The following is a 24,194-nucleotide window of genomic DNA, read 5'->3' as shown; positions in this document are numbered from 1 at the left end:
AATAATAACACGGCATCCTTTACACTCCACATATTTCTGGGTGGTTATGTTAGTTCAGTTTCCCTCATTTACTACAGTAAAGTACTGAGGTTTAGTATCTGAATTATAACTGGGCACCAGGTTCCTCAAATCTAAGGTGACCAGACAAACCTCTTTCAGAGGACTGTCTGCTTAGGGAGGGTGACATGTGTCTAATAATTATCCAGCCTTATGGTAAATCCAACGCATATCCATAGTGATGCAGAGTATTAGCAATATTTTCCACCCAAACTGTCAGGCTGCAGGTGATGTTTTAACATTGAGTGTCCCATTAACTACCGGTATATACCTGCCAGTTAGAACTAGAATAAAGGAAAACTGAAATGCCTTAGTATGTAAAGATCCTTCTATTGGGAATCTTTGCACCTGCCCCTTTCCTTGATTACATATAATTAATATTTATGTGTTTCTAATTATATAAGGCAAACAAGGCCCACCGGAAAGTCATTGTGGTGCATTGGGGATACTGCTCTGTTTACAGACTTGACTTTCAATAGCTGAAGCAAGGGCCCGTGTGGAGCAGCTATGAGAATGCAGGGGAGAAACATACAGAGGGGTAAAGGGGTATAAACAAATGCGGGGAACAAATTACCTGGCAAGTAAATAAAAAGATAGACAGACAGATGGGTAGAGAGAAAGACCATAGATGGGTAAAGATAGACGGATGGATAAATAGACAGATATATGGATGGATATGTAACTATAGATAGATGGACAGACAGACTAATAGGTGGAGACAGAGGGACAGAAAGGGTGATATAGATACATAGATAAATTGACTAGAATGTTCATTTAAATTAAGTTTGCTCTAGTTTTCCAAATCCAGTACACCGTCATTTATTTTTTTTAGACCTTCAACCTTGACTCAGACGTGTTGTACATCTTGGGATTCTTATCTTATTTTTTTTTTTTTAATCTTTATTCTGTTTTTTTTTAACTTGTTTTGGAGAAGATGGAAAATGTCATGTCAATAAAGCTTGATTTGATTGGACTTGATTTTAATAGAAAAATGCACATACCAAGAGAATGGGCCCAAGCAATAAGCCTATAGAGAAAGAGCAGAGGAACAAACAGCATGTAGTGATTAATGAAGCTCTGTTAGGGATAACGAGGCTATTCTAGCTGTAACTCTCGTTCAGGTTAATGGTATATACAGTATTGCCAAATGGCTGTGCTCTCCCTAACTGAGCTTGATAAATGTACTCTACAGGATGAGAACAAGGGAAGGAGACACTTTACGCCTCCACAATGAAGATGTATAACATATTAGTTAATAAAAGGATACTATATTTTTATATTACTCAATTTACGTTAAATATCATTCTTATATGTGGTAAAATACATATTTCAGCAGGATAAATGTCAGCTGCCCTAACATTGCAAGTTACTGATTGTAGCATTGTTTTTTCTATTGGTTAAAACCATTAAACGTTTAAATCTGAATTCTGAATTGAAATTATCATTATGTATGAGTTTCCTGTTTTTCCACAAGCAACAGAAACCTTTTCAATAGTCTTTTTAATGAAAGTGATACAGAGCAAAGGGCAGCTCTGAGGAACCTCTGAAAAGCTCTTCCATAAACTAAAATTGGAATGATAAACGATAAATATCACAAACAACTTGAACATATACTGTAGATATAACAAAGTCTGTTTAGCAAAGTGGATAACAAATAAAATGCATACAAAAAAAACACCAAAACAAACCAAAACACAATATCCAAAAAAACATTAGCAGAGAGTGACAGAGAAAAAAAACCAGAAACGATTTAGATGGGATGAAAATAAACAGAAGAATAAAAGAGGGATTTAGAGCTAGTGTTTATGAATTAGCTTTTGTTATGAGGATATGAATATTTATTGTTCTGTTGTGATTAAATGGTAGAGATTTTCTGCTATGTAGGAGATCCTTTGGTGGGTTACCAAAGCAATCCACTTAATTATTTAATATGTAAATGGGGATAAACACTTCTCTTTCTGGACTTTTCATTCATACCAATAGAACCTGATCAAACTTAGCCATCACAGAGTCATGGGGAATAGGGAACACACATATTCACTACAGCAGGAAGAGAAACAGAAATCAGATTTCCAGAAAAGGTGAGTAATAATGTGTGTGTGTGTGTGGTGCATTCTTTTGCCTATCTCCCAATATTCTCCTGCCCTGAAATGATGGGTTTATGTATTAACATGCCTGGAGATGGTAGGAAATCCTCATAGTCAACCTATAAGTAGATATAGAAAACAGCTAACTTAGAAAGCCACAGGCAAGAAGCAGAAAGGTAGACAGACAAAACAAATGCCCCACTGGGCTGCTTCGATTTCAGTATTTTGAGCAACTGCCTTAATGCTCTGCAGTTCTTCATACAGCCACCAGGGGTTGTAGAGTAATAAGAATTTTACATAGCAGCATTACATGATAACTGGTCCCTTTCTGCGCTCCTTTAATAGAGTTTCTGTTGGATTCCCTTTTCATACATGTGTATTAGACAGGCCTGGATAGTGGATACTGTGCATCGTCTCTCAAATGTGTTCTAGGCGGCTTAATCATTGGGTGACAATGCTGAACTTGTCCTCTGCGCCACATATCTTCCTCTGCTGATGTGTCACTACTTATAGTGCAGGCAGAGTTGGATAAATAATCAGCTCTGCAGAATATGATAATGCTATATAAAACAATAAATAATAATTATTATTGTTAATAATAATAATAATCACCACTGTTTAATAACAGAACATCAAAAGAAAAAAAAAACTTTGAAGTCTTATTCAATGAAAGTCTCATCCTCCCTTTGTATAATTCTCAGTAATTATGTAAATTAATACTTCAGCTCATATTAAATTAATTTTTTTAAACATCACACATATGCTATATTGTTAAGGAAGGAATTTTATATGTCTTTGGCTATTTGTTTTTACATCACTTTGACTGAGTTGGCCACACTTCATTGTGCTTCACTATTTAGTCTGAGCTTGATAGTGTTTGCTGGGTGATTCAGCCTCCATCTTCAGAGCTTTGGGAGTCACAAATCTAAGACAAATAGTTCAATATTTTATTATTTTGGAAGGATGGTTTATGTATACATCAAAAATATAAATCACTATATTTACTTTCTTTTGGTATGTATTTAAATTTACATGTTGGCTGTGAATGTAGAGACCTTTCATGCTACTACAGATGAACCCTCGCCTTTATAGCTTTCAGCATAAAAAAAAAAATAAATTCTGCCTATACCTGTGCTGTGAGCCTTTTGGAATGCAATAAAGTAAATTGTTTAAGATTTTTGGGATTTTTTTTTAATTCCAGGAAAGAGGAGACCTGTGAGAAATGGTGGCAAAACTAGTAGATCGAATTAAGTTACTGTTCGAATACCCTCTTTTTTTTAATTCCCCCGACCTTACAAAGGCTATCAGCTTAATGGGGGGTAAATCAAGCAAACACCAAATAAGTAAAAGTGGCTGACTCCAATGGTATACACATACATTTTTCTATTATATATTATATATATATATATTATAATATAATACTATATAATATAAACATAATTACATACAATTATGTAACTGAAGAATATACAGTTTAGATGAATGATCTCCTGTAATGCTTTGCGGGTTCTATGGTACATACAAGGTCAATGTTTCCCTTAACCCTAGTACATTTTCCACCTGTCTCATCCTCAGGTTCTCACCTTTGAAGCTTCTCCCCACATGTCATTACTGTTTGCCATATGCAGCATCCAGCACATGAAATGTGGATGAACTACTAATTACTAATCACTACTGTATGGGATATGGTACATGCAAAGATAAATGTATCTTTGTTACATAGTGTGTTACACCTGTACAATAACTTGATCTTCTACATAGTACCGCAGATCTAACCAAAGCAACATTTTAAATGGTTAGTTATTATAAACAACAATGGCATTGCATAAAAAGGTATTGCTAATGTACATATGGTTTTAAGACTTTTGGGGTGGGATAAACCATGATGCTTGTGTATTAAAGCACACTTTACCTCTTACATTGTTAAGTAACATAGAAGCTGGACACAGGCGATGACAGTCCCTGTGGTGCAGGGTGACCCCCAGGTCTTAGGAGACCTCTAAAGCTTTTCAGCTAAGGAGAGGGCTCTCTCAAGCTGGTCCTCTGTTAAAGACTGTAATTATGAATTACCAGCCTAGTGTTTATGATATCATTATCCCAGCTGACCTGGTATTGTGCATTTTTTTTATATTAGGGGGTTGTGATATTTAAAATAAAAACCTTCAAATAGCCCACATATCTCACATCACTTTTTTAGTGCATGTGTTGTTCCAGCCAACAAAAACAAAACAATGTGATGTTTTGCAATAATCTGATTCAGGTAACAAAATAAACACATATATATATATATATATATATATGTACCAGACTCTACAGAAACCAAATCTATTAATTTGGGTGAGAAAGAGGTGCTTCAGTCTGGAATGGACATACAGGCAGGAGCTTTCTGGAGGTGACTGGAAAATGACCTTTGACCTGTAGCATGAAGTCCTGGAAGACACATCTAATTTTAATTGATGAATTGCTGATTGGACTGCAATGATATAGGGTTTATGATCTTTTGCTGAACCCCTAGGTGGTTCCTGCTGGATTTGTCAGTTCCTAATCAATCTCTACAGAGAACTAGACAAGTAGACACAGAGAAAGTACTTAATTGCATTGGGATGATACAAACCCAGCATATAAAACACAGTCTTAAAGGTTGTTGCAGATCTGCTCAATATAGGTGTACGGTAAGCAGCCGTGGAATTAGGTTATGAAATACATTTTATATAATTTCATATGGAAGCATCAAATTGCCCGTTACTGCAAGGTTTCATCAAATCTGTAGCATTATGTGTTAGCATCCAGTAACTGTGCTGTGTAACATTGGATGAAGATTATACAGTCCCTCCTCCTACTTGCCCTGAAAGGTACCCTTGTCTATGCCAATCTGGCTTTTTCTCATGTAAATTAATAGAGAGACGGTTTAGCAGAGAATAGGATGGGATCAGACACAGTGCCTGTAGGCAACTCGGCTCGCAGCTTCTTCTCCTCCTCCTAGTGGCACCAGAGGTCGCTCTGATTTTCTTAAAGACAGTTCACACATCTTTGCCTTCCCAGACCTCCCTTATCGCTTGCATCTGAGCAGAGTTTCGCAGGAGCTAGGAGGTGCTGTACGGATCATGTCCATATGAAGTGGCATGAAGAAAGGAGCCCTGGAGCTATTCATCAGTATTCTACACTGCAGAAGGAGGACACAAGAAATCTCCTTTCTACCCTTCCTACCTTGTGCTCAACTTTAGGATCACTGTAGAAGGATTCACGCTAAAGGCTCTGATTGCCTGTTAGGTGGTCATCAACAGGTGGGACTCTCCAAAAAGCTTGAATCCGCCCTATACCATTGGTGAAGGAGACCCGTGTGGTATTTTCTCTCCTTACTGGTCCTGAAGAAGTTTTCATCATTACTTCCAAAAGTGAAGAAGACTTTCTAGCCCTGGCAGCGTCCAGGCTGAGCCGCAGGAAGAGGGTGATTGGTGCGGCTATAGGGGTGGCCATGGTGCTGATATTGCTGATAGCTATTCCTTTGCTGGTAAGCAGTTCAAAGACAAGCACCCACTATGAGATGCTGGGAAGCTGTAGGATGGTGTGTGATCCCTATACTCCTCAGACACAAGGAGCAGAGTCCAGCCAGGAGCTCTCCTTAATATCGCCTCCACCTCCTCACCTGCAGAGCGGCAAGGGCGACCAGACCAGAAAAGGAAAGTCAGGAATAAGAGGTCTTCCAGGACCTCCTGGGCCTCAAGGACCCAGAGGACCTCCTGGTGAACCAGGACGACCTGGCCCCCCTGGACCACCGGGCCCGGGACCAGGTGGATACGTGTCATCCTACTACAGTCCTAAGATCGCGTTCTACGCTGGGCTGAGGAAACCGCACGAGGGTTACGAGGTATTGCGATTTGATGATGTTGTTACCAATGTGGGGAACTACTATGAACCCTCCACGGGTAAATTCACCTGCCCCTTGCCGGGAATCTACTTCTTCGCTTACCACGTGTTGATGAGAGGTGGGGACGGGACAAGTATGTGGGCAGACTTAATGAAGAACTCCCAGGTAAGACACCTGTTGTCACCTTTTAGAACGTCTTACATCTAAATCTACACACACACACACACACACACACACATATATATATATATCTATATACAAACCAGCATTGCAATACAAATGAATACCTTGTTAATTCTTAACTCCATTTCATAGAGAAGTGTATGTAATGCAGTTATTTGGATCTAAATTAAAGCGCTCTATCTCTTAACCTATGCCTCTCAAATGATGCCCCATGTGTCACACTTGGACAATTATCAAGCTAGTTTGGCTAAATGCATTGTGCCACCAATACATCTTTAAATTGTTTGTTACATAGTGATATATTTTTAACTCTTGCCACCATGGCTAATGAGCGATTGCCATTTATTTGGATAACAGCCTTAGCCTATACACACACAGCAAATATCTACCCCAGACTTTGGATAATTCTTCCAATACCATTGGACCGAAAATACGTGTAAAGTAAAGAGTGATATTAAAGGAATCTGGAATCTAAAACATTAGATCTTTTTACAATCGGCTATTTTCTCTTAAAAATATCACAGGTACCTGCACTAAATGTATAATTAATTTCCAACCGCACCGGTTTCTAAAGGCCACAGCTACATATCATAGATGGGCAGTGCAGGATTTGCTTGGCAATGAAAGATCTTAAGTCTGATCTAAGGGAACTCTGATCCACAGGTGGTAAGATGGGTGCTTTCATGACAAAGACCTAATAATAAGTACGGTACATTATTTTATCCGATTTAACTGGGCACATATTACCTGGGTACTCAATAAGTAACGTATTAATTACAGTGTTATGCCACCTAGATGGCTGCAAATTACGGATCTTATAGGGGTTTACGGCAAAACACCTGTGTGTTTAACAGTGTATATTCCAAGTGTGTGTATATATATATATATATATATATATATATATATATATATATATATATATATACACACACAGGTACCTATATATATATATATATATATATATATATATATATTTGTTTTTTAAAATATTATATTTATATATTTTTTCTAAATATCATATGTACTATATATATAGATATATTCTAAATGATATATATATATATATATATATATAGTCAATCTTGTCACCAAATAACAATAATTCGATTTCTTAATCGAACCCTACAAAGCTTACCAGAAACCTTGAGTGATCTGTTTGCTAAAAGACATTCCAAGATTGTATATTTTTTTTTTCTCCCACTCAAAACATTTAGGTAATCACACAAACCTAATTAGATTCGTTAGAAAATATTTCGATTGTGTCGCCAGACTTAAAAATACAATGAAAAGATTATATTAATAATGAGTGTAAAACGAGACAACTACAAATACTATGCGCAGCGCTCTCCATGTGTTTGAACCCTAGCGGATAAACGAATGCAGGAGTATTCCCGCATGGATACGACTTCCAGCTGGTTCTGGTAAAGTGACTTCACATAGTGACCCGTGTCTACCAGCTGGGATCACAGACCTCTCATGAGATACACAAAAACTTTGTGTGTATATATATATATAAAAAAACAAAGTACATAAATATATATATATATATATTTATATTTATATATTTATGTATTTATTTTTTTTATATGTCCATTATTATATGTCCTTTATACAATAAGATTTCCTGTCTATTTCTCTTCTGTTCTCGCTGTTTTGTGGGATCGTGTAAAGGGGTACACGTTGTTTTGTGTTGTGTGGGATCGTGTAAAGGGGTACACGCAGTTTTGTGTTGTGTGGGATCGTGTAAAGGGGTACACGTTGTTTTGTGTTGTGTGGGATCTTGTAAAGGGGTACACGTTGTTTTGTGTGGGACCGTGTAAAGGGGTACACGCAGTTTTGTGTTGTGTGGGACCGTGTAAAGGGGTACACGCAGTTTTGTGTTGTGTGGGATCGTGTAAAGGGGTACACGCAGTTTTGTTGTGTGGGATCGTGTAAAGGGGTACACGCAGTTTTGTTGTGTGGGATCGTGTAAAGGGGTACACGCAGTTTTGTTGTGTGGAATCGTGTAAAGGGGTACACGCAGTTTTGTTGTGTGGAATCGTGTAAAGGGGTACACGCAGTTTTGTTGTGTGGGATCGTGTAAAGGGGTACACGCAGTTTTGTTGTGTGGGATCGTGTACAGGGGTAATGCTGTGCGTGGCATGAAGAAGTGCTCAGTTTACTCGAATCCTGTTCATTTGCTTTTTGGAATTAGCGGTGCGATCCTTTGGGGAAGGGGAGGTAACAGCTGCTGTCTATCCCTGGTTGCTCATTATCATTCGTCTCTTATTTGTTTAAGGTATCTCATCAGCATATATATACTCAGCGTATTCCACCCCCCCCCACCCCCCCCGGTGTACATGTGGCATGCGGGGTTTGCATTAAGTAAGCTTGCAGTCCACTCCTGAGCCAAGGAACAGCCAGCACTTTTTACCCTGTAGATGGGTGAATGTTCTATATTGGGGAAGGAGCAGCGATCTACATCCTTTCCGTGGAAATTTCTTTCTTTTTCTTTCTTTCTTTCTTTCTTTCTTTCTTTCTTTCTTTCTTTCTTTCTTTCTTTCTTTCTTTCTTTCCTTTCTTTCTTTCTTTCTTTCTCTCTCTTTCTTTCCTTTCTTTTCTCTCTCTCCCTTTCTCTTCTGTTTGCCCACTTCAGCTGCAGGTGTAATAACTGGAAGTGTGCAGAACACTGGGTTAACAACTAATGTTGAGCCAGCAGTGAAAGGGTTAACCCCACTGCTGCTTCCAAAGAGGTCAGCTCTGCAGGTAGAGAAGTAGAAGGCAAAAGCCAAGGGATCGTTTATCAAGGCAGAAAAGGGGCATTAGTGACAAAAGAAGGACATTTCACATGTGCTCTTTCTTTGCTAGTGTTTGTAGACCTAACTCTGATTAAATAATCACATTAATGTGTAATAAAAGTACACCGTTATCATTAGACCATTACATATATGATGTACATATGATGGTGTACTAACCAGATATAAGAGTGTGTATATATATATATATATATATATATATATATATATATATACAAATAAACTGAATCTACATCTTAAAATGTATCTTTTCATGTTCCGTTAACACTTTGATTCCAGATGAGTGGGTTTAACCACTAAGCATTAAACGTGTTAATGAAAATCTAGGTGGTTTGTCTTCTTCACCTAAACAAACCAATCATTAAATTAACATTTCTTAAAAAATATCATTTTTATTTTCTAAATTTGTATGGGTGTTGCGAGCCATCCTTTATCCTTATTTAATTATTTATCAGTGCATCTATTTATTATTCTTTATCAGTGGAGACAAAGAGACAGAGAGGCTGGAAAAATAGAAAGAGATTGAGAACAAAGAAAAGAGATGCTTCCCTAATAGTGGTGAATATTTTTTTATGGGCTGCGGGTGTAGTTTCAATGTATTGGAATATAATATATGTTCACCCTGTCAGCGGTAAAACCAGACACATCCCCACAGGGCCATCATTAAGGGAAGAGGTTAATTAAATACCTATCCAAAAGAAGATCACAGAGAGTTATTGAATTCCGCTTTGAATCACCCAGTAATTATATGTCAATATGGTGCTGTCCAAACATGTCCTCAAGGGCCACTGACCTGCCAGGGTTTTAAAATTTCTCTAATTAACAAGTAATTAACCAATTACGTTTTCAGCCTGTGTCACAAAAAACATTCTTTATTGCCCTGTGACTTCACAAAATCAGTGGCCCTAGGGGGCTGCACTGCCCCTCGAGTAATAGATTTTAAAAAATGACTTTAAAAAAATGTCTGTTGTGTCTATTCAAAATAATGAATTACAAGATTTATTGACATTTTTGGCACATATGCATAAAAACAGTGTCCTGAAAACTCAGAATTTTTTTTTTTTTAAACCAATTTCACTATTACTATTATATGCCTTAAATGTTAGACGTGCCTTTTATGAGAACTGAAGTGGGTCCTTCAAAGGTGTGTGCATCCATTGCGCATTTATATACATTAAACTGCCAGAGCAAACATTCAAACAATAATATTACATACACGTCTAACACTTTATATTTTTTTGACGGTGTCTTGTGGCAACTTACGTCATAAAAAACACAAATGACACGCCGTTTTGCCATCAACATCTACTACTGCCTCCATCAATGCTACAAAATAATAAACAGTATATTTGGTGCAGCAAACAAAATCATTCTACAATGTATTATATTCACAAACAACAAAACAAACCTAAACTACAAAGAGATTATGTTTTAAACCACATTATTGCCAAAAGCAGTTATTTTAATGGGCAAAATGTGGTTTTCATTCAAAAACAAGGACATTTCTAACTGACCCTAAAGTTTTGAATGGTAGTGTATATGTTCTTGTGTAAAATTGAACTATTTTGTATCACCAGTGGAGGCTTTATTGTTTGCCTTGTTGCCCAAGATAATAAACGATGGATCTTGTATTGCATCGTGAAATATATGATATGTAATCAATATTTTTATTTTTTTGCCCTTTAGGTCTACAACCTAATATCCTTTAAATATTTTCTTACTGATCATGAGAAACACAGCTGTCTCAAGTATACATAACTATCTTAACATTTGAAAACCTTTATATTGTCCTCAAACCCAAATTGTGCTTAATTAAGATAATTTGCTTACCACAATTGTCAAATTACACCATAGGATTTTTGGGGCATTAGCAATATTAATGGGTTCGTATTTTTAAAATTCCAGGTATGTGTACCCAGATTGTAAATATCTGTTTTTGTAACAGGCTGCTAATTTTCTGGACCAGTGAAATGTTTCAGCAAACCCTGGGGTATACTCGACAGACATTGTTTAGAATATGTGCATGATATGATTTGACCTGCTGGGTAATGTTAGAGCTCAGAATGCTTCTCTCTGCTTGGCTGTTTTAAATCCAATGTCTAGCTTTAGGCATTTTAAATGTTTATGTTTTGGGGAACGCTAACAGCTTTCTCGTCATATGAAATCAGCACAGCATTATTAGTAGGTGAGATACAGATGGGTTAGGTGCTGGCATTCTGCCTTCCAATCTTTTATATCCCTGTCAGAAGGATGTGACAAGGTGAGGAACAATGAGTCTGTGCTCCAAGGCAGGGACGCAACCAGACAAGAAGGAGGTTGGTGTGTGTACCACAACATTTATACTGTACAAAATCATTTCTATACACATATATGCAATCTAACATTATTACATATAGAACAAACAATTGATGTCAGAACATGTTGATGTTCTCCTAGTTAACATCACACTCATCTTCATAGGTTTATCTCTATCTGCTCTGTTTTTCCCATTCTCTAGTTATTTACCTCCATGTTTATCATCCAGGCTTTAAATATTTATCCTATTCTCCAATTATATACCGTCTACTTTTATCATCTAGTCTTTAATTATTTATCCTATTTTCCTACCTTTAGTCATTCCAGCTTTTTCATTCTTCGTCAAATACAAATTATTCTGATTCTTGTTGATCAATTGCTTAACAATTCTGAAAAAGTGAGCCAGTGCCTCACTTAGACAAACCACAAGTCCCATGGATTTGGAGTCTCAGACAATGTCCAGCAAATGAACATTACCCTATGAGTGATTAATATATAGCATAAGAAGTCCAGCAAGATCAGCCGACTTTGGAGCTGCAACTATTCTCACACTATTAATATTATTATTTATTGATTTGTATAGCGGGTTCATATTCCACAGTTCTGTTCAACGGATAAGCAGGATAAGCAGTAGAATGCTGCAGAATTTAATGTCCCTTCATAAATCTATAAACAATAATCATAATTTAGGTAAGACTCTCTGCATCTGAAGAACCTCTCCATCTTTTGCTCAAAATGTTAAAGCAGAAAAGTAGAATATGATCTCTTGTTTGAGCAGGGCCCTCCTCACCTGTTGTCTCTGTTAGTCAATTTGTTATGTTACATACTACTTGTTATGTCCTGTCTACCCATTGTACAGTGCTACGGAATTTGATGACGGTATATAAAACAATAAATAATAATAATAATTTCTCTAATATATTGGCACTGAACTGATCCTGCCCCATGCCTGGATGCCAGTAAATGGAACAAATTACACTTTGTGCTACTACCGTATTTGCTCGATTATAAGACAAGTTTTTTTTCAGAGCAAATGCTCTGAAAAATACCCCTCGTCTTATAATCGGGGTCATCTTATAATCAGACCTCAAATAGGTCTGACTATGAGACGACTAAGATCCAGATCCCCCGCAGCTGCAGGGGGCCTATATTGTTCTATATTACCGTATTTGCTCGATTATAAGACGACCCTCCCCGGCTGTCAGAGTTCCCCGCACCGGTGCCGGTAATATAGAACAATATAACGAGCATTCCAAAAAGCTAAACATTCCCTAAATGGTTACTCTACAGCCCTAACTAAAGTAAAGGTTATTGCTTTCTCATATCTATATTGAGTAGTTGCTAGCAGAGGTCGTTCTATGTTTTTAGACAACCTAAGCCAAGACATTTAGAGGGCATGTCTCGTACACAAGAGATTAATTTAATTATACAATGCACATGCAATACAATTATGTTAACTATCATTATAGAAAAGTAATGTGATGCTGCTTCTATGCCATTCTTGCACATTTACCTGTCAATCCACTAATGATGATTCACAGATAAATAAGGGCCCTAAGCAGCACCTGCCCTTGATAATTGATTTGCTTACTACCGTATTTCCCCATGTATAAGATGCACTTTGGGGGTATAAAACTGGGTGCGTCTTAAACAGTGGTTGTAGATTGTAGATTGCAGTTACTACTTCCCAGTCCCTCCCAGTACCTGCAGTCACACTTACGATTGACCCCTCCCCTTTCTGACTCACTGTCGAATGGCCCGCCCCTTTCCTTATAGCTTCCACACTGCTCAGAGAGCAACTCATCTAACAGTAAGTATAAAAATAATATTTGGGCTGCTGGAAGTTAGGGGAGGTGGGGGTTAATTTAGGAGCAGTTATGGTTAATGGGGTGTTTAGGGTTAATTTTGGGGCAGTTATGGTTAATGGGGCCTTTAGGGTTAATTTAGGGCAAGTTATGGTTGATGGGGGGAGTTAATGGATGGGAGTGATGAGGATGATGAGAATGAATTTTATGATAATATATTTTTTTCCAATTTGGGGCCCAAAAATTAACGTGCGTCTTATACATGGGAGGGTCTTATACATGGGGAAATATGGTATATAACAAGCTAGACTGTGAGCTTTCAATTGGTCATCGCCTTGCCAATATACACGCTCCAAACCTACGTGCATGGTGAGGGTGGCCAGAGAGTGATGCAATAGTAGAAGAAGTCTTGCCACCACCATCATTACCACAGCCTGGTTTCATTCCCCATATCATATCAGCTGTATATTATATCACCCCTGAGCTGGTGTGTATTGAATGGCTAGAACAGCTTTTACAGTCTGGCTCTGTTGATTCTATAGCAGAAATTAACTTTTATATTCTAATCACAAAAAGAAATGCAGACTGTAGATGACCCTGTGCAGGAAAAAGGTTACACTTTCCACAGGAGAGAAATGGCTTTGTTTCATAATAAATGGAGGTAACAGGAGGTGATGGGTAAAGGCAGACAGAGAGCTCATTGTGGGAATTGGGCTGTAGAGGTGCGGCTGTCACTTAGACACAGTGCAGGCTGAACACACTCTCACCTGACCATCTGGCAGGGCATACACCATAAAGGTCCCAGTCGTCTGGTTTCCAGAGCAACCCACCCTTTAGTGCCCATGGAAGGGAGAAGATAGTAGCGGGGTCGGTGTTGGGAGACATCATCTTTTATGTGCATTAAATGTGCATGTGTAGACTGGGTCAGGGGTTGATATGTGGGCTCATCCCTTGGGATAGTCTCAGAAAGGGAGATTTGTGAAGCATCAGTCTGTGCATATTAAAACCTTCAGCGCTGCCTAGAAAATCATATGATTCAGGCAAGATTTTGAAAATCCACTTTTTTTTATAATAAGGCAGCTGGCCAGGAATAAGTATCACCAGAGCTTCTCGGCACAAAAAATATGCTGATACTTTATACGGATGTAAAACTATTTGGTAGGGATGTCATAATGTTGAAATCAGACCAAATCCATGATAGTTCTGCTTCTCAAGATACCACAGCCTGATTGTACAATAAAGCGATCTAAAAACTAAGTAGATTTAAGTAGATCCTTCATTATGTATAGTTAATAAAGCGAAATATAGTGCTTCACCTGACCTCACCAACAACTCCATATCATTACTATGGTACCCACTTAAAATCATTTCTGAACTGAATGATAATTATTAACTTGTAAGCTTATTAAAATTAATGATATCGCTGATTATGAGCTCTGTGGCTGATAATTAAGAATTGCAAAGACAGCAAGCCCTTTGGCAGCATTTTATGTAGGGCTGGAGTAGTTGATAAAGTTAAGAGCATGTCAAGAAAAAACAGGAATATTTAGCTCCTTATTACGTAGGCAATTGCCTGGATTTTCAACTGGTTACCAAGTGACGTGACGTGAAAATAAAATTGCATTAACCACAGAATGCAGAAATAACTGATTTTCTCTAATCCCTGAACAGATAAAAAATGTTTTTTTTTTTTTTTACTTTTCTGAGAAGATGGTAGATAAGTGGAACAGCCTCCTAAAAAATGGTAGGGGCTAATGCAGTGAAGGGACTTTCATAGGGTAGGCATATGGTTATCTTTAGTCTAAAATGAGACCAAAGACTGATAGGATTGCAGACTAGATGGGCCGAATCGTTCTTACCTACTCTCAAATTCTATGTTGCTTTGTTAATACAGCTACTTTAATATGCAAATCCGTTATATGTTCTTGGTTAGGGAGCAATGCATGCAGGGGGTAGGTATAGTGGGTTTTCCTTTGCCTTCTTGCCCCAAAGTGGCAATGTAACTTACATTGTATTTATAATGCCAGATACAGGATATATCTCTAGCTACTTTGTATGTAATTTGTTAGTTATACAAAGGTTTTTTTTAAAATATTGACACAACGGACAAAGAATATATATATACTCCATATACATATTTGTAGATTTTTTTGTGTATTGCTACATTTTCTGCATACACTGATTTGTTTGCTAATACATTCACGTGTACAGAGCCGGCCTTAGGCGTTGTGGCGCCCTGTGCGGACTACTCCTCTGGCGCCCCCCCTCACTACCCCCCTCTCTGCCCCTTCAAACTACCCCCCCTCTGCCCCTTCAAACTACCCCCCTCTGCCCCTTCAGGCTACCCCCCTCTGCCCCTTCAAACTACCCCCCCTCTGCCCCTTCAAACTACCCCCCCTCTGCCCCTTCAAACTACACCCCCCCCCTTACCTTGTTGCCGGAGTCCTGCGGTGAGAGCGGGAGGCATCTGTCTTCTCGCTCTGCCGCGGTGCCGGCATTTCATGTTGAGCGCCGGAATAGTCCGCCGCTCAACATGAGATGCCGGCACCGCGACGGAGTCACGGAGAGTAAGGGGCGCCGAGCAGTTGCTGAGAACTTCACGAGCAACCGCTCGGCGCCCCTGCCCGGGACTTAGATTAAAGCATCAGGTTTTTTTTTGTTTTTTTTTAAACTTTATTTAACATGAAAAAACAAAAACAAAAAAAAAATGATATTTTAAGTTAAGTCTCGGGCAGGCGCCCCTGCTACCATGGCGCCCTGTGCAGGTCGCACAGGTCGCACACCCCTAAGGCCGGCCCTGCACGTGTACTATGCCCCCATTTCTATAGTTGGCTTGGGCAGCAAGAGTCCATTTGATTTTGAGAGTGCTTGGATTTATAGTCCAACAATGACAGCAAATTACCGAAAACTTAGCTTTTTATATATTTTCGTTATCACTAGCACATAATACCATCTAAGGACAGGATATCCACATTCATTTTCCTAAAGTGTTATTGACAATTTTCACATTACAGCAATTTATGAGATATTAATACATAATGCGACCTGCTCATCATATAAACTACCACTCATGTATTTGTCCTTCCACTTCAAATGCCCGATTATGTTGGTGCTTTAAGAAATAGAACTAATAGTTATTAGGATGGAACAGCAGGGCTTTAATTTCCTGATCAATACTCTGTAATTTGGTTTACTCTACCAAATGTGGAGTAAATTGTCTGTTTTTGCAGTTTAAATGTGATAATGTTACCACTATCAGCAACATCGGTATGAACCAATCTATTCAAGGACATACAATAGACTGCCTTCTACCCATTCAAGACCAGCAAGGAGTTAATACAGCATCTGTACATACCCTGCTTAGTATGGCGTGGCACTGAAAGCAGCAGAGAACCCCTGTGTATTAATTCTTTACTTTTCTATTGAATTGTTCATGGTCATCTTGGTGACAAATCAATATAAAACATACAAATTATAAAAGCATATATTTAAATGTTACAGTAACAGCCATACTTTTTGAGGTAGTATATTAAGGTACTCAATGCCACCCTTGGAAGTTTTATTATCTGACTGTTCTCCTACTGCATCATTCATCCGTTATTCACCTGTTATGGCTAGGACTGCAGGGAAGCTGAGACAAACTACCACTCCTGCATGATGGCAGCTGGATGACATTGTAAGACCTCCATCTGGTACAATCTGTGGTTTCTGTTTTGTTTTAAACCAGATAGCAAGATATCAAGACACCTTAGTACCAGATCCTAGAGTTTTGACGTCACATGTCCCAACCACCCTGACCTCATCGTTTGACTGAAATACTGTAATTGGAAAAAAAAGATGGCTGGAGTAACACAAAATGCGGGATCCTAGAAGCGTGTGTTGTCAGGGCATCCTCTCCATGTATGCTTCCTGTTTGGGATCTAAATGACTTGGAATAAGTCATTGCAGTGTGCAGTTGTCCCTTATGTGTAGTTATGGTAATGGCCAAATAAATCCAATTTTGAACCAATATTTTACAAGTGTTATAAAATATATAATTAAGATGGACATTTTTTGCAACAAGAAACCTTGGTGGCCCCTATGACCTGGGGACCTCATGCACTGTTATTGTAGGGATACGAGGTAAGGGGCTTTGGACTGGCAGATACAAAGTGTCAGTAGGAAGGTAATTTGTAATGAAACCACTATGAAATCAGTACTTTGTAGTTGTGTGCTGAGCAGAGTTTATACACTAAGGTTGTCCCTATTTCATTGGCACTGCCCTGATTGTAAGCCTCTGATGAAGGCAAGCTTCAACCCAAGATAGGAGTAACTTGGATATCATGTCTTATCCTTGCATGCTGCATATTAAGGACATGCAGAGTAAGGTGAGTTCACCGTGGAAGCTGTGCCACCAAGGCTCAGTGCCCCATATTGTAAATGGGCCAGTTACAAGAGAGATCTCTGATCTCCCCAACTGGTCTGTATTGCCCTGCCTCCCACTTGGAACTGCTGTCCTAGGCCTAATCGTTCTAGGCCAGAATATACCAATGCAACTGAAGATGGCATATGTCATTGGTGTACATATCAAGGCTTATAAATATATTACATTGGTTTCTTTTAGATTATACTGGAAATATTTAGTAGGTATAAGGAATATATATATATATATATATATATATATATATATATATATGTATATATATATATATATATATAGATATATGTAGAAATTGGAGAAAAGTTAAATCTACCTTATTGAACATGGTCCTGTAGCAATTGTGACTTGACAAAGAGAGGTTTATACTCTTGAAAGCTTGTCCTTGTCATTTCTTTATTTTAAATTTACACTAGTGGACTAACACAGCTATCTCAACCTACATGGTAAGCAAATACTGAGAATCCTTGACATATTCTTACACAGAATAATGTATGCAATTATTATTTATTATCATATTCTGCAGCACCTTATAGTGGGATTCAATTTGTACATACTTTGAGTATGGCAGAAATGGCAGGCTAAATAATAATGATATTGTAACAATATAATAGTTTATCTATTTAATAAAATAATAGCACTACATGGAAATAAAAAGAGGTAGCAAGTATGAAAAGTTAGAAAGTAAAAATATGTATAGTATGTTAAAGGATCCATAAAGACATGGTTGATTGAGTTTGGTGTGGAAGAACTTGACTGGCCCACACAGAGCCCTGACCTCAACCCCACTAAACACCTCAGGGAATGGAGTTTGAGAGCTAGGCCTTCTCTTCCAACATCAGTGCCTGACCTCACAAATGCTCTACTGGATCAATCGGCAAAAAGTCCCACTGAAACACTCCAAAATTTTGTGGAAAGCAACTTCCATGGCGCAATAATGGCAGCTGGCCCCTCCTATGTCACTTAGGTGTCACCAGTCTGGTCCGGGTGGCAGCTGCTCCAGGTGCTGCAGGAACCCTACCCTGGAGTCCAAGAGCTCAAGACACAGTTCTGCCAATCAGACCAAACTCAGAAGTGAGCAGTTAGGTAGTAGGACAGATCATAAGGAATCTTTTATTTTCTCCAAACTGGGAGACTATGACAACAAGCTTTATATAACCAGAATTACACAAGTTGACAGGTCATAGCTATAAGGAATGGGAAGACAGAATGGATGCCAGGACAAAAGTGTATAGATCAATTACATCTGTGTAATAGAATGAGGCATGTTAAGCTTAAGGGCAGCAAACAATAGAAGTGGACAAGTGTGCAATGTTGAATTCATCTATTCTCTTTCATGTTTGTCTTTTGGAGGTAAGGATGAATTTAAAATAAAAAAAAGCGGTTGAGGTCTTGTTCCTCAAATTTTGCAAGAAGATCAGATGGTTTTATCCAAACAGTAAAAAGAGCAATAGATGTTTCCCAGTGTCACCAATAACTGACAGTTTTAACCAACCAGTGTTGACAGGAGTTGTTCAAGATAATTGGGAGATTGCACATGATGTGCTGCTTCATAAATACCACAGTAAACAGAAGTCTGTTAATTACAGACCTGTGAATCTGTCATCTGTACTGGGGATATTAATGGAGACACTGTGAGAGAAAAGGATTGTTGCACATTTAAAATCAAATGACTTCAGGCATTGGGGACAGCTACATTCACCACTGGAAGATCACTTTAAACAAATCTAGCTAATTTGTTGATGGGGCAACCAAACTGTTAGACATAGCTAGTGTTAGTGCATATATCTTATCTATATTTGTGTTCAGTCTTTAAAATGTTCTGACCCACTAAGAGAAAACAGTAACTGCATGCTTAAGTGTAAGTCCACTACACTAAATAAACATATGTGATGGTGTTTAAAGACTAAATGTTTCAAATAAACCATGTATATTACAAAGTCATTTTACAGATGTACCAGCAACCATCTTGACAATAGGAAGAAATAAGTCTGCAAATCCAGGGAACAGGAGGTTAGGTTGTTGATTGTTGTTGATTGGTTCGGGAAGGGTGGGGAGAGAAGAATGGATATCATTTAGGACACTAATCAATATGGTGGTCCTAACAATTCTTGCTTGGGGTCTCAGTCTGATAGTAAATTTAATTTTAGATGTGGTTGTTTTGATACAATTGATGGAATAGCAGAATTAACAATATGCCTGAAGAAGAGACCTAGCTTGTAATCCATTATATCTCAGTATCATTTGTACCAAATTTGTGAACCTGTCAAACAAAAAAGCTGAAGGTAAATATTATATTTTTTACGTGAACTGTGTTGGCAAAATCCCTTTTTATTACATATCTGCTTTTCAATAACATTTCCATTCCAGTGACCTGTGCTGGAAGATTAGCTAGATAATAGATTGTCTATCTCCCAAAATTATAATGTGAATCAGTGAAATGTAAAATAATTGACACCTTCCATTGTTGTCCCGAATGGTGAAATAAACTTCTCTACTTCAAAAGTATGGTGACCAAAACATATTTGGCACTTATTCTTATATTTATAATTTATAATATTTGGAATACTTATTCTTTTTACATAGTCTGTCAAGCTCAATACAAATAGCTCACTGTCAGTATCTATAGGGAGCATCCTCATTCAGGAAGGGAGGCTTCACTACCTTTTGTGGTAACTTGTCTTGTCCCCAAAGGAAATAGGTTAAGGTGGGCGTTCTTAGAATCCTTCCCTCCCACAGTTCACTAAAGGAAGTGATGAAACAGGATGTGATGACAAATGAAGGGTATATAATATAACACCACACCTTTTACTTCATTGGTATTGGTCAAATTCTCTATCAATTGCCAAGGATATAGCTAGACAGTCAACTGGAAAGAGGAGAAGACAAAATGACTAAACAGGGTCTAGAAATGCAGAAGGTCAAACACAGGATCCAAGGGGGAACAGAATGGATGCACCAGTCCAAGCAACAAAGTTCTTAGCAGTAGAAGCTAAACCTGATGACTGAATGCAATAAAAACCATATGTATATTAAACCATTCAGTAGTTTACCAACAGACTGCAAAAAAAAAAAATAAGACAAAAAGTAGGAAAATACAAAAAATGGCATCCAACTAGAGCAATTAAATGGTTCTAGTCAAATGACCATATAGGAGCTTATTTAGCTGAATTATCTCCCCTGTATTTAGGAACGGATAATAGGAATTCAAATTAGGAAGCTTAGTTATTACGAAATCAACATGGAATATATGCTCCAGAATGTACATCCTGCAAGTTGCCTCATTCAAACCAAAACTCATAGATAGGAAAAAACCCCCGAGAGTTGGGGACAAATACTTTGAATTCCCAGGTACAGATATTTTTCTCTGTCAAACAAAATTATTTCTTTATTGCACATTCTGTGTATGTTATACTATCATAAAATCAATAAATAAATAGAAAGGAGAAAGAAGGGCCACTCAGACCTGCAATGAAAAAAAATTGATTTTCTCCAAAATATTACTCAATGCATACATCTCGATTGCCCTGTTGTTTTCACTAGTTTTGTTTATTTTTCTAATAATTATTGATACTTGTCCCCTATCTGGCAATGGAATTCTATGTATTTAAAATTTGAATCTACATTACATTATATATGGCCAGCAGATTATGTAGCTCTGTTACAAAAGAGTCAGTAAAATAAATGAAAATTGCAACAATAGCAACTTGGTACAAAAGGAGACGAGGGCCCCGCTCTTGCGCGCTTACAATCTAGTTGTGGGTAAGAGGAAAGCAAAATAGTAGTAGAGGACTGTTTGGATGGGGATGAGTTGGTGTTAGAAAAAAAGGTTGTATGCTTCTCAAAAAAGTGGGTTTTGAGGTAGCTTTTAAAGGTCGTGTTCGAGGAAGAAAGTCTGATAGAACGAGAAGAGGAATTCAAGAGAAGGAGTGCAGCACAGATAAAATCCTGGATGCGGGAGTGGAAAGAGGTAATGAAGGTAGAAGAGAGACACAGGTCATGAGAAGGATGAAGGGGCAGTTAGGGGTGTATTTTTATAGGGGTAGAGATATACAGCGTTGGGGAGTTGTTTAGGACTACGTAGTTCAGGGTCAGGACCATACACTTTCAGCATGGTGAAACTATGATGTAGATGGCCGTCATATGTGCTAAAGTGTTCTGTGTGTTGTGAGGTGTGATGGGAGTCATGTGTGTGATAGGTGTACCGTGTTTTGTGTGATGGGACTGAGGTCCCTTGAAACAAGACCTTAAAGGTAACACCCTTTCTGTGATGTCAGAGATGGGTAGGCAGTTAAGAAAGACAGGATTAAAAGGCCCCTCTGAAATGCTTTCAGTGAGAAAATACAGTAAAACAGGGTACGAAAAAAAGGAAATATGTTAATTTAAGATGTATACTATAGTAGTGCATTATAATATAAAATCTGGGAGAGTTGGGGGAGAAAATGACTGTGGAACAGTACTTTTTAACCTTATGTTTCCTTGATGTTTGCACCGCTGATGACTAAGTGCTCCAGGGTTATGACATCATATCTCTCTGCTAGTGTCTGCCTCACCAATTCGGTTTGCCCTGATCTGACACCACATGCTACTAAAAATTACAGTATCTAGACTTGTTAGCCAGGATTAATTCAGTTTACAAGGAGGGAGGGGGAGACCTGGCATGAGGACAAATTGCAGAGTGATACATGAACTGGATGCCATATTCGGATCCTGCATGGTGCGGCCAGTCAGCTCTGCACTGAAACCGTTACACAGGGTGCTTGAAGCCCCCAACAGCACCGAAGGTGGTTGGCTGGGTTTAGTGAAATCTTTTCACATTAAAAATGTCTGCCACATGCCATGGATTTATTGCACATGTCTCAAATAGATAGAGGATCAATTGATTGACTGTTATCCACACAGTGCTTGTTTTAACATGTGAGTATCTGCTTGGTTTGGTTCAGTTTATTATAATACAATAAAATCAGTTGAGATACCTCACAAAATGAGCAAAAAAACCTTTGGAAAAGTTGGAAAACTGGTAAACTTTGTCCAGAAACACAGATAGATGTGAGGAGAAAGGGCCAAGTCAAGTCTTAACCTTCACCCATCTCAATGAATTATTGACAACCTTGTGTGACAAACCGCCACAAATTAATTAGGAATTGTGGGGGGGGGCTAAACCCTTCCTGGTGCAAAAGTTAACTGGGGTCAGTCCTTCATAATGCATAGTCAAGAGGAATGCTCAACTCTCCTGCAAATGCCCGGGTTAACAAATTTGTTTCGGTATTTTGATGATATTTGGTTTATATGTGCACCAACTCTGTCTTTAAACTTTCAGAAAAAAGAGATTATTAGCCCCGCATTAGAGCTCACTTCTGGAGCACTTGGGCAAGCTGGAGGACCACTCACTCAAAATAAAATTCCATGCTGCTTTTTATACCTTGCATCAACATGCACCAGTTTAAAGCATTCTCGATAACCTTTTGTGACGTTAATGACTTCTGATTTTTTTACCCCAACCATAGGATTTCCTGTGCTTCAAAAACTAAACATATTTTCATTACTTTATTGCTGGTTTAGACATGGTAAATGTAACAAACTATAAATACATCAGATTACTTTTTTGACAAAATGTATACATCTTCAATGTCTCCTATATAGGTTCGAGCAAGCGCCATTGCCCAGGACGCGGACCAGAACTATGACTATGCTAGCAACAGTGTCATCCTGCACCTTGATGTGGGGGACGAAGTATATGTGAAACTGGATGGGGGCAAAGTACATGGCGGCAACACCAACAAATACAGTACCTTCTCTGGTTTCATCATCTACCCTGACTGAGCTGCCAGCAAGTACAAATACTTTTTCCATACCAGAGACTTGCAGAGCATTGCTCCAGTTACCCCTTTCCTGCAAGACAGATTGTGTTACTCCATGTTACCCTTTCCTCACTGGAAACTTGCAGGACATATTTTGTTAACCCCTTCTGTGCTAGAAAAGCTTACTTATTATGCACAACAACACATCTAGCAAACAAGAGGTTAAAAGAGCTCACTCTTCTTCCGTATATGACTGAGCTAAATTGGACTCTTTGAGAATAGGGGGCAAAGATCTGGCGTCTCTCTGGTTAGCTCTGATCTGCAGAAGCTGCTTATGTTTGCTGGTTACCAGCTGTTTCATTTGGAAGATCATGGACTCTTGTGTTATAACATTTTGATGTCTTGGCAGAAGATAGAAGCTAGGGGCTGTACCAGGGGCAAAAACGTTTTAAAACCTTGTTGATCCATCTATATGTGTATGTGTAATTTATTGTATGTATGTGTGTGCTAACACAATGTGTCAGAAAATACTGTTTCAGCTGCCATCTCCATGCTAATTTGTGTGCATCCCTGGTTATTTAATATGTTTATGCAAAATGGAACTCAGGACATGAATGATTCCATAACATATTTGAGAGGGTTAATGTACCTCATTTTCTGTGGTCAGAGCTGTTGGAGTCTTCTGCATAAAAACTAGAAATAAAGTGTGTTAATTCCCCTCTTCAGACCTTCAGTTCTGTTGTCTTTCATAAAATCTGCCACCACATAGTATTATACAAGGCTGTATAGTGGTCTCTATCTGACAATCGTGGTAAAATTCAATTGAAGGTCACATTATTATCTAGTCAAACTAAAAGCAGACCTGCAGGTGTTGTTTAACTGCAAT

The 24,194-nt window shown here is 38.3% G+C and overlaps 2 protein-coding genes across 2 annotated transcripts in view; both read left to right on the top strand.

Annotated features, from left to right (window-relative positions):
* MCRS1 (microspherule protein 1) overlaps positions 1 to 24,194 on the top strand; it is a 224,560-nt gene that overhangs the window by 176,579 nt on the left and 23,787 nt on the right. The window lies entirely within an intron of this gene.
* C1QL4 (complement C1q like 4) lies at positions 5,210 to 24,001 on the top strand. The gene is made up of 2 exons (XM_053455596.1): positions 5,210 to 6,177; positions 23,151 to 24,001. Exons 1-2 carry the CDS (start codon positions 5,620 to 5,622, stop codon positions 23,328 to 23,330), a joined length of 738 nt encoding a protein of 245 aa, XP_053311571.1. The 5' UTR covers positions 5,210 to 5,619; the 3' UTR covers positions 23,331 to 24,001.

The sequence above is a fragment of the Spea bombifrons genome, chromosome 2 (genome assembly GCF_027358695.1).
Source record: "Spea bombifrons isolate aSpeBom1 chromosome 2, aSpeBom1.2.pri, whole genome shotgun sequence".
Lineage (NCBI taxonomy): Eukaryota > Metazoa > Chordata > Amphibia > Anura > Pelobatidae > Spea > Spea bombifrons.
Note: the sequence above shows the minus strand (reverse complement) of the source record. Positions and strands in the feature narration are given on the sequence as shown.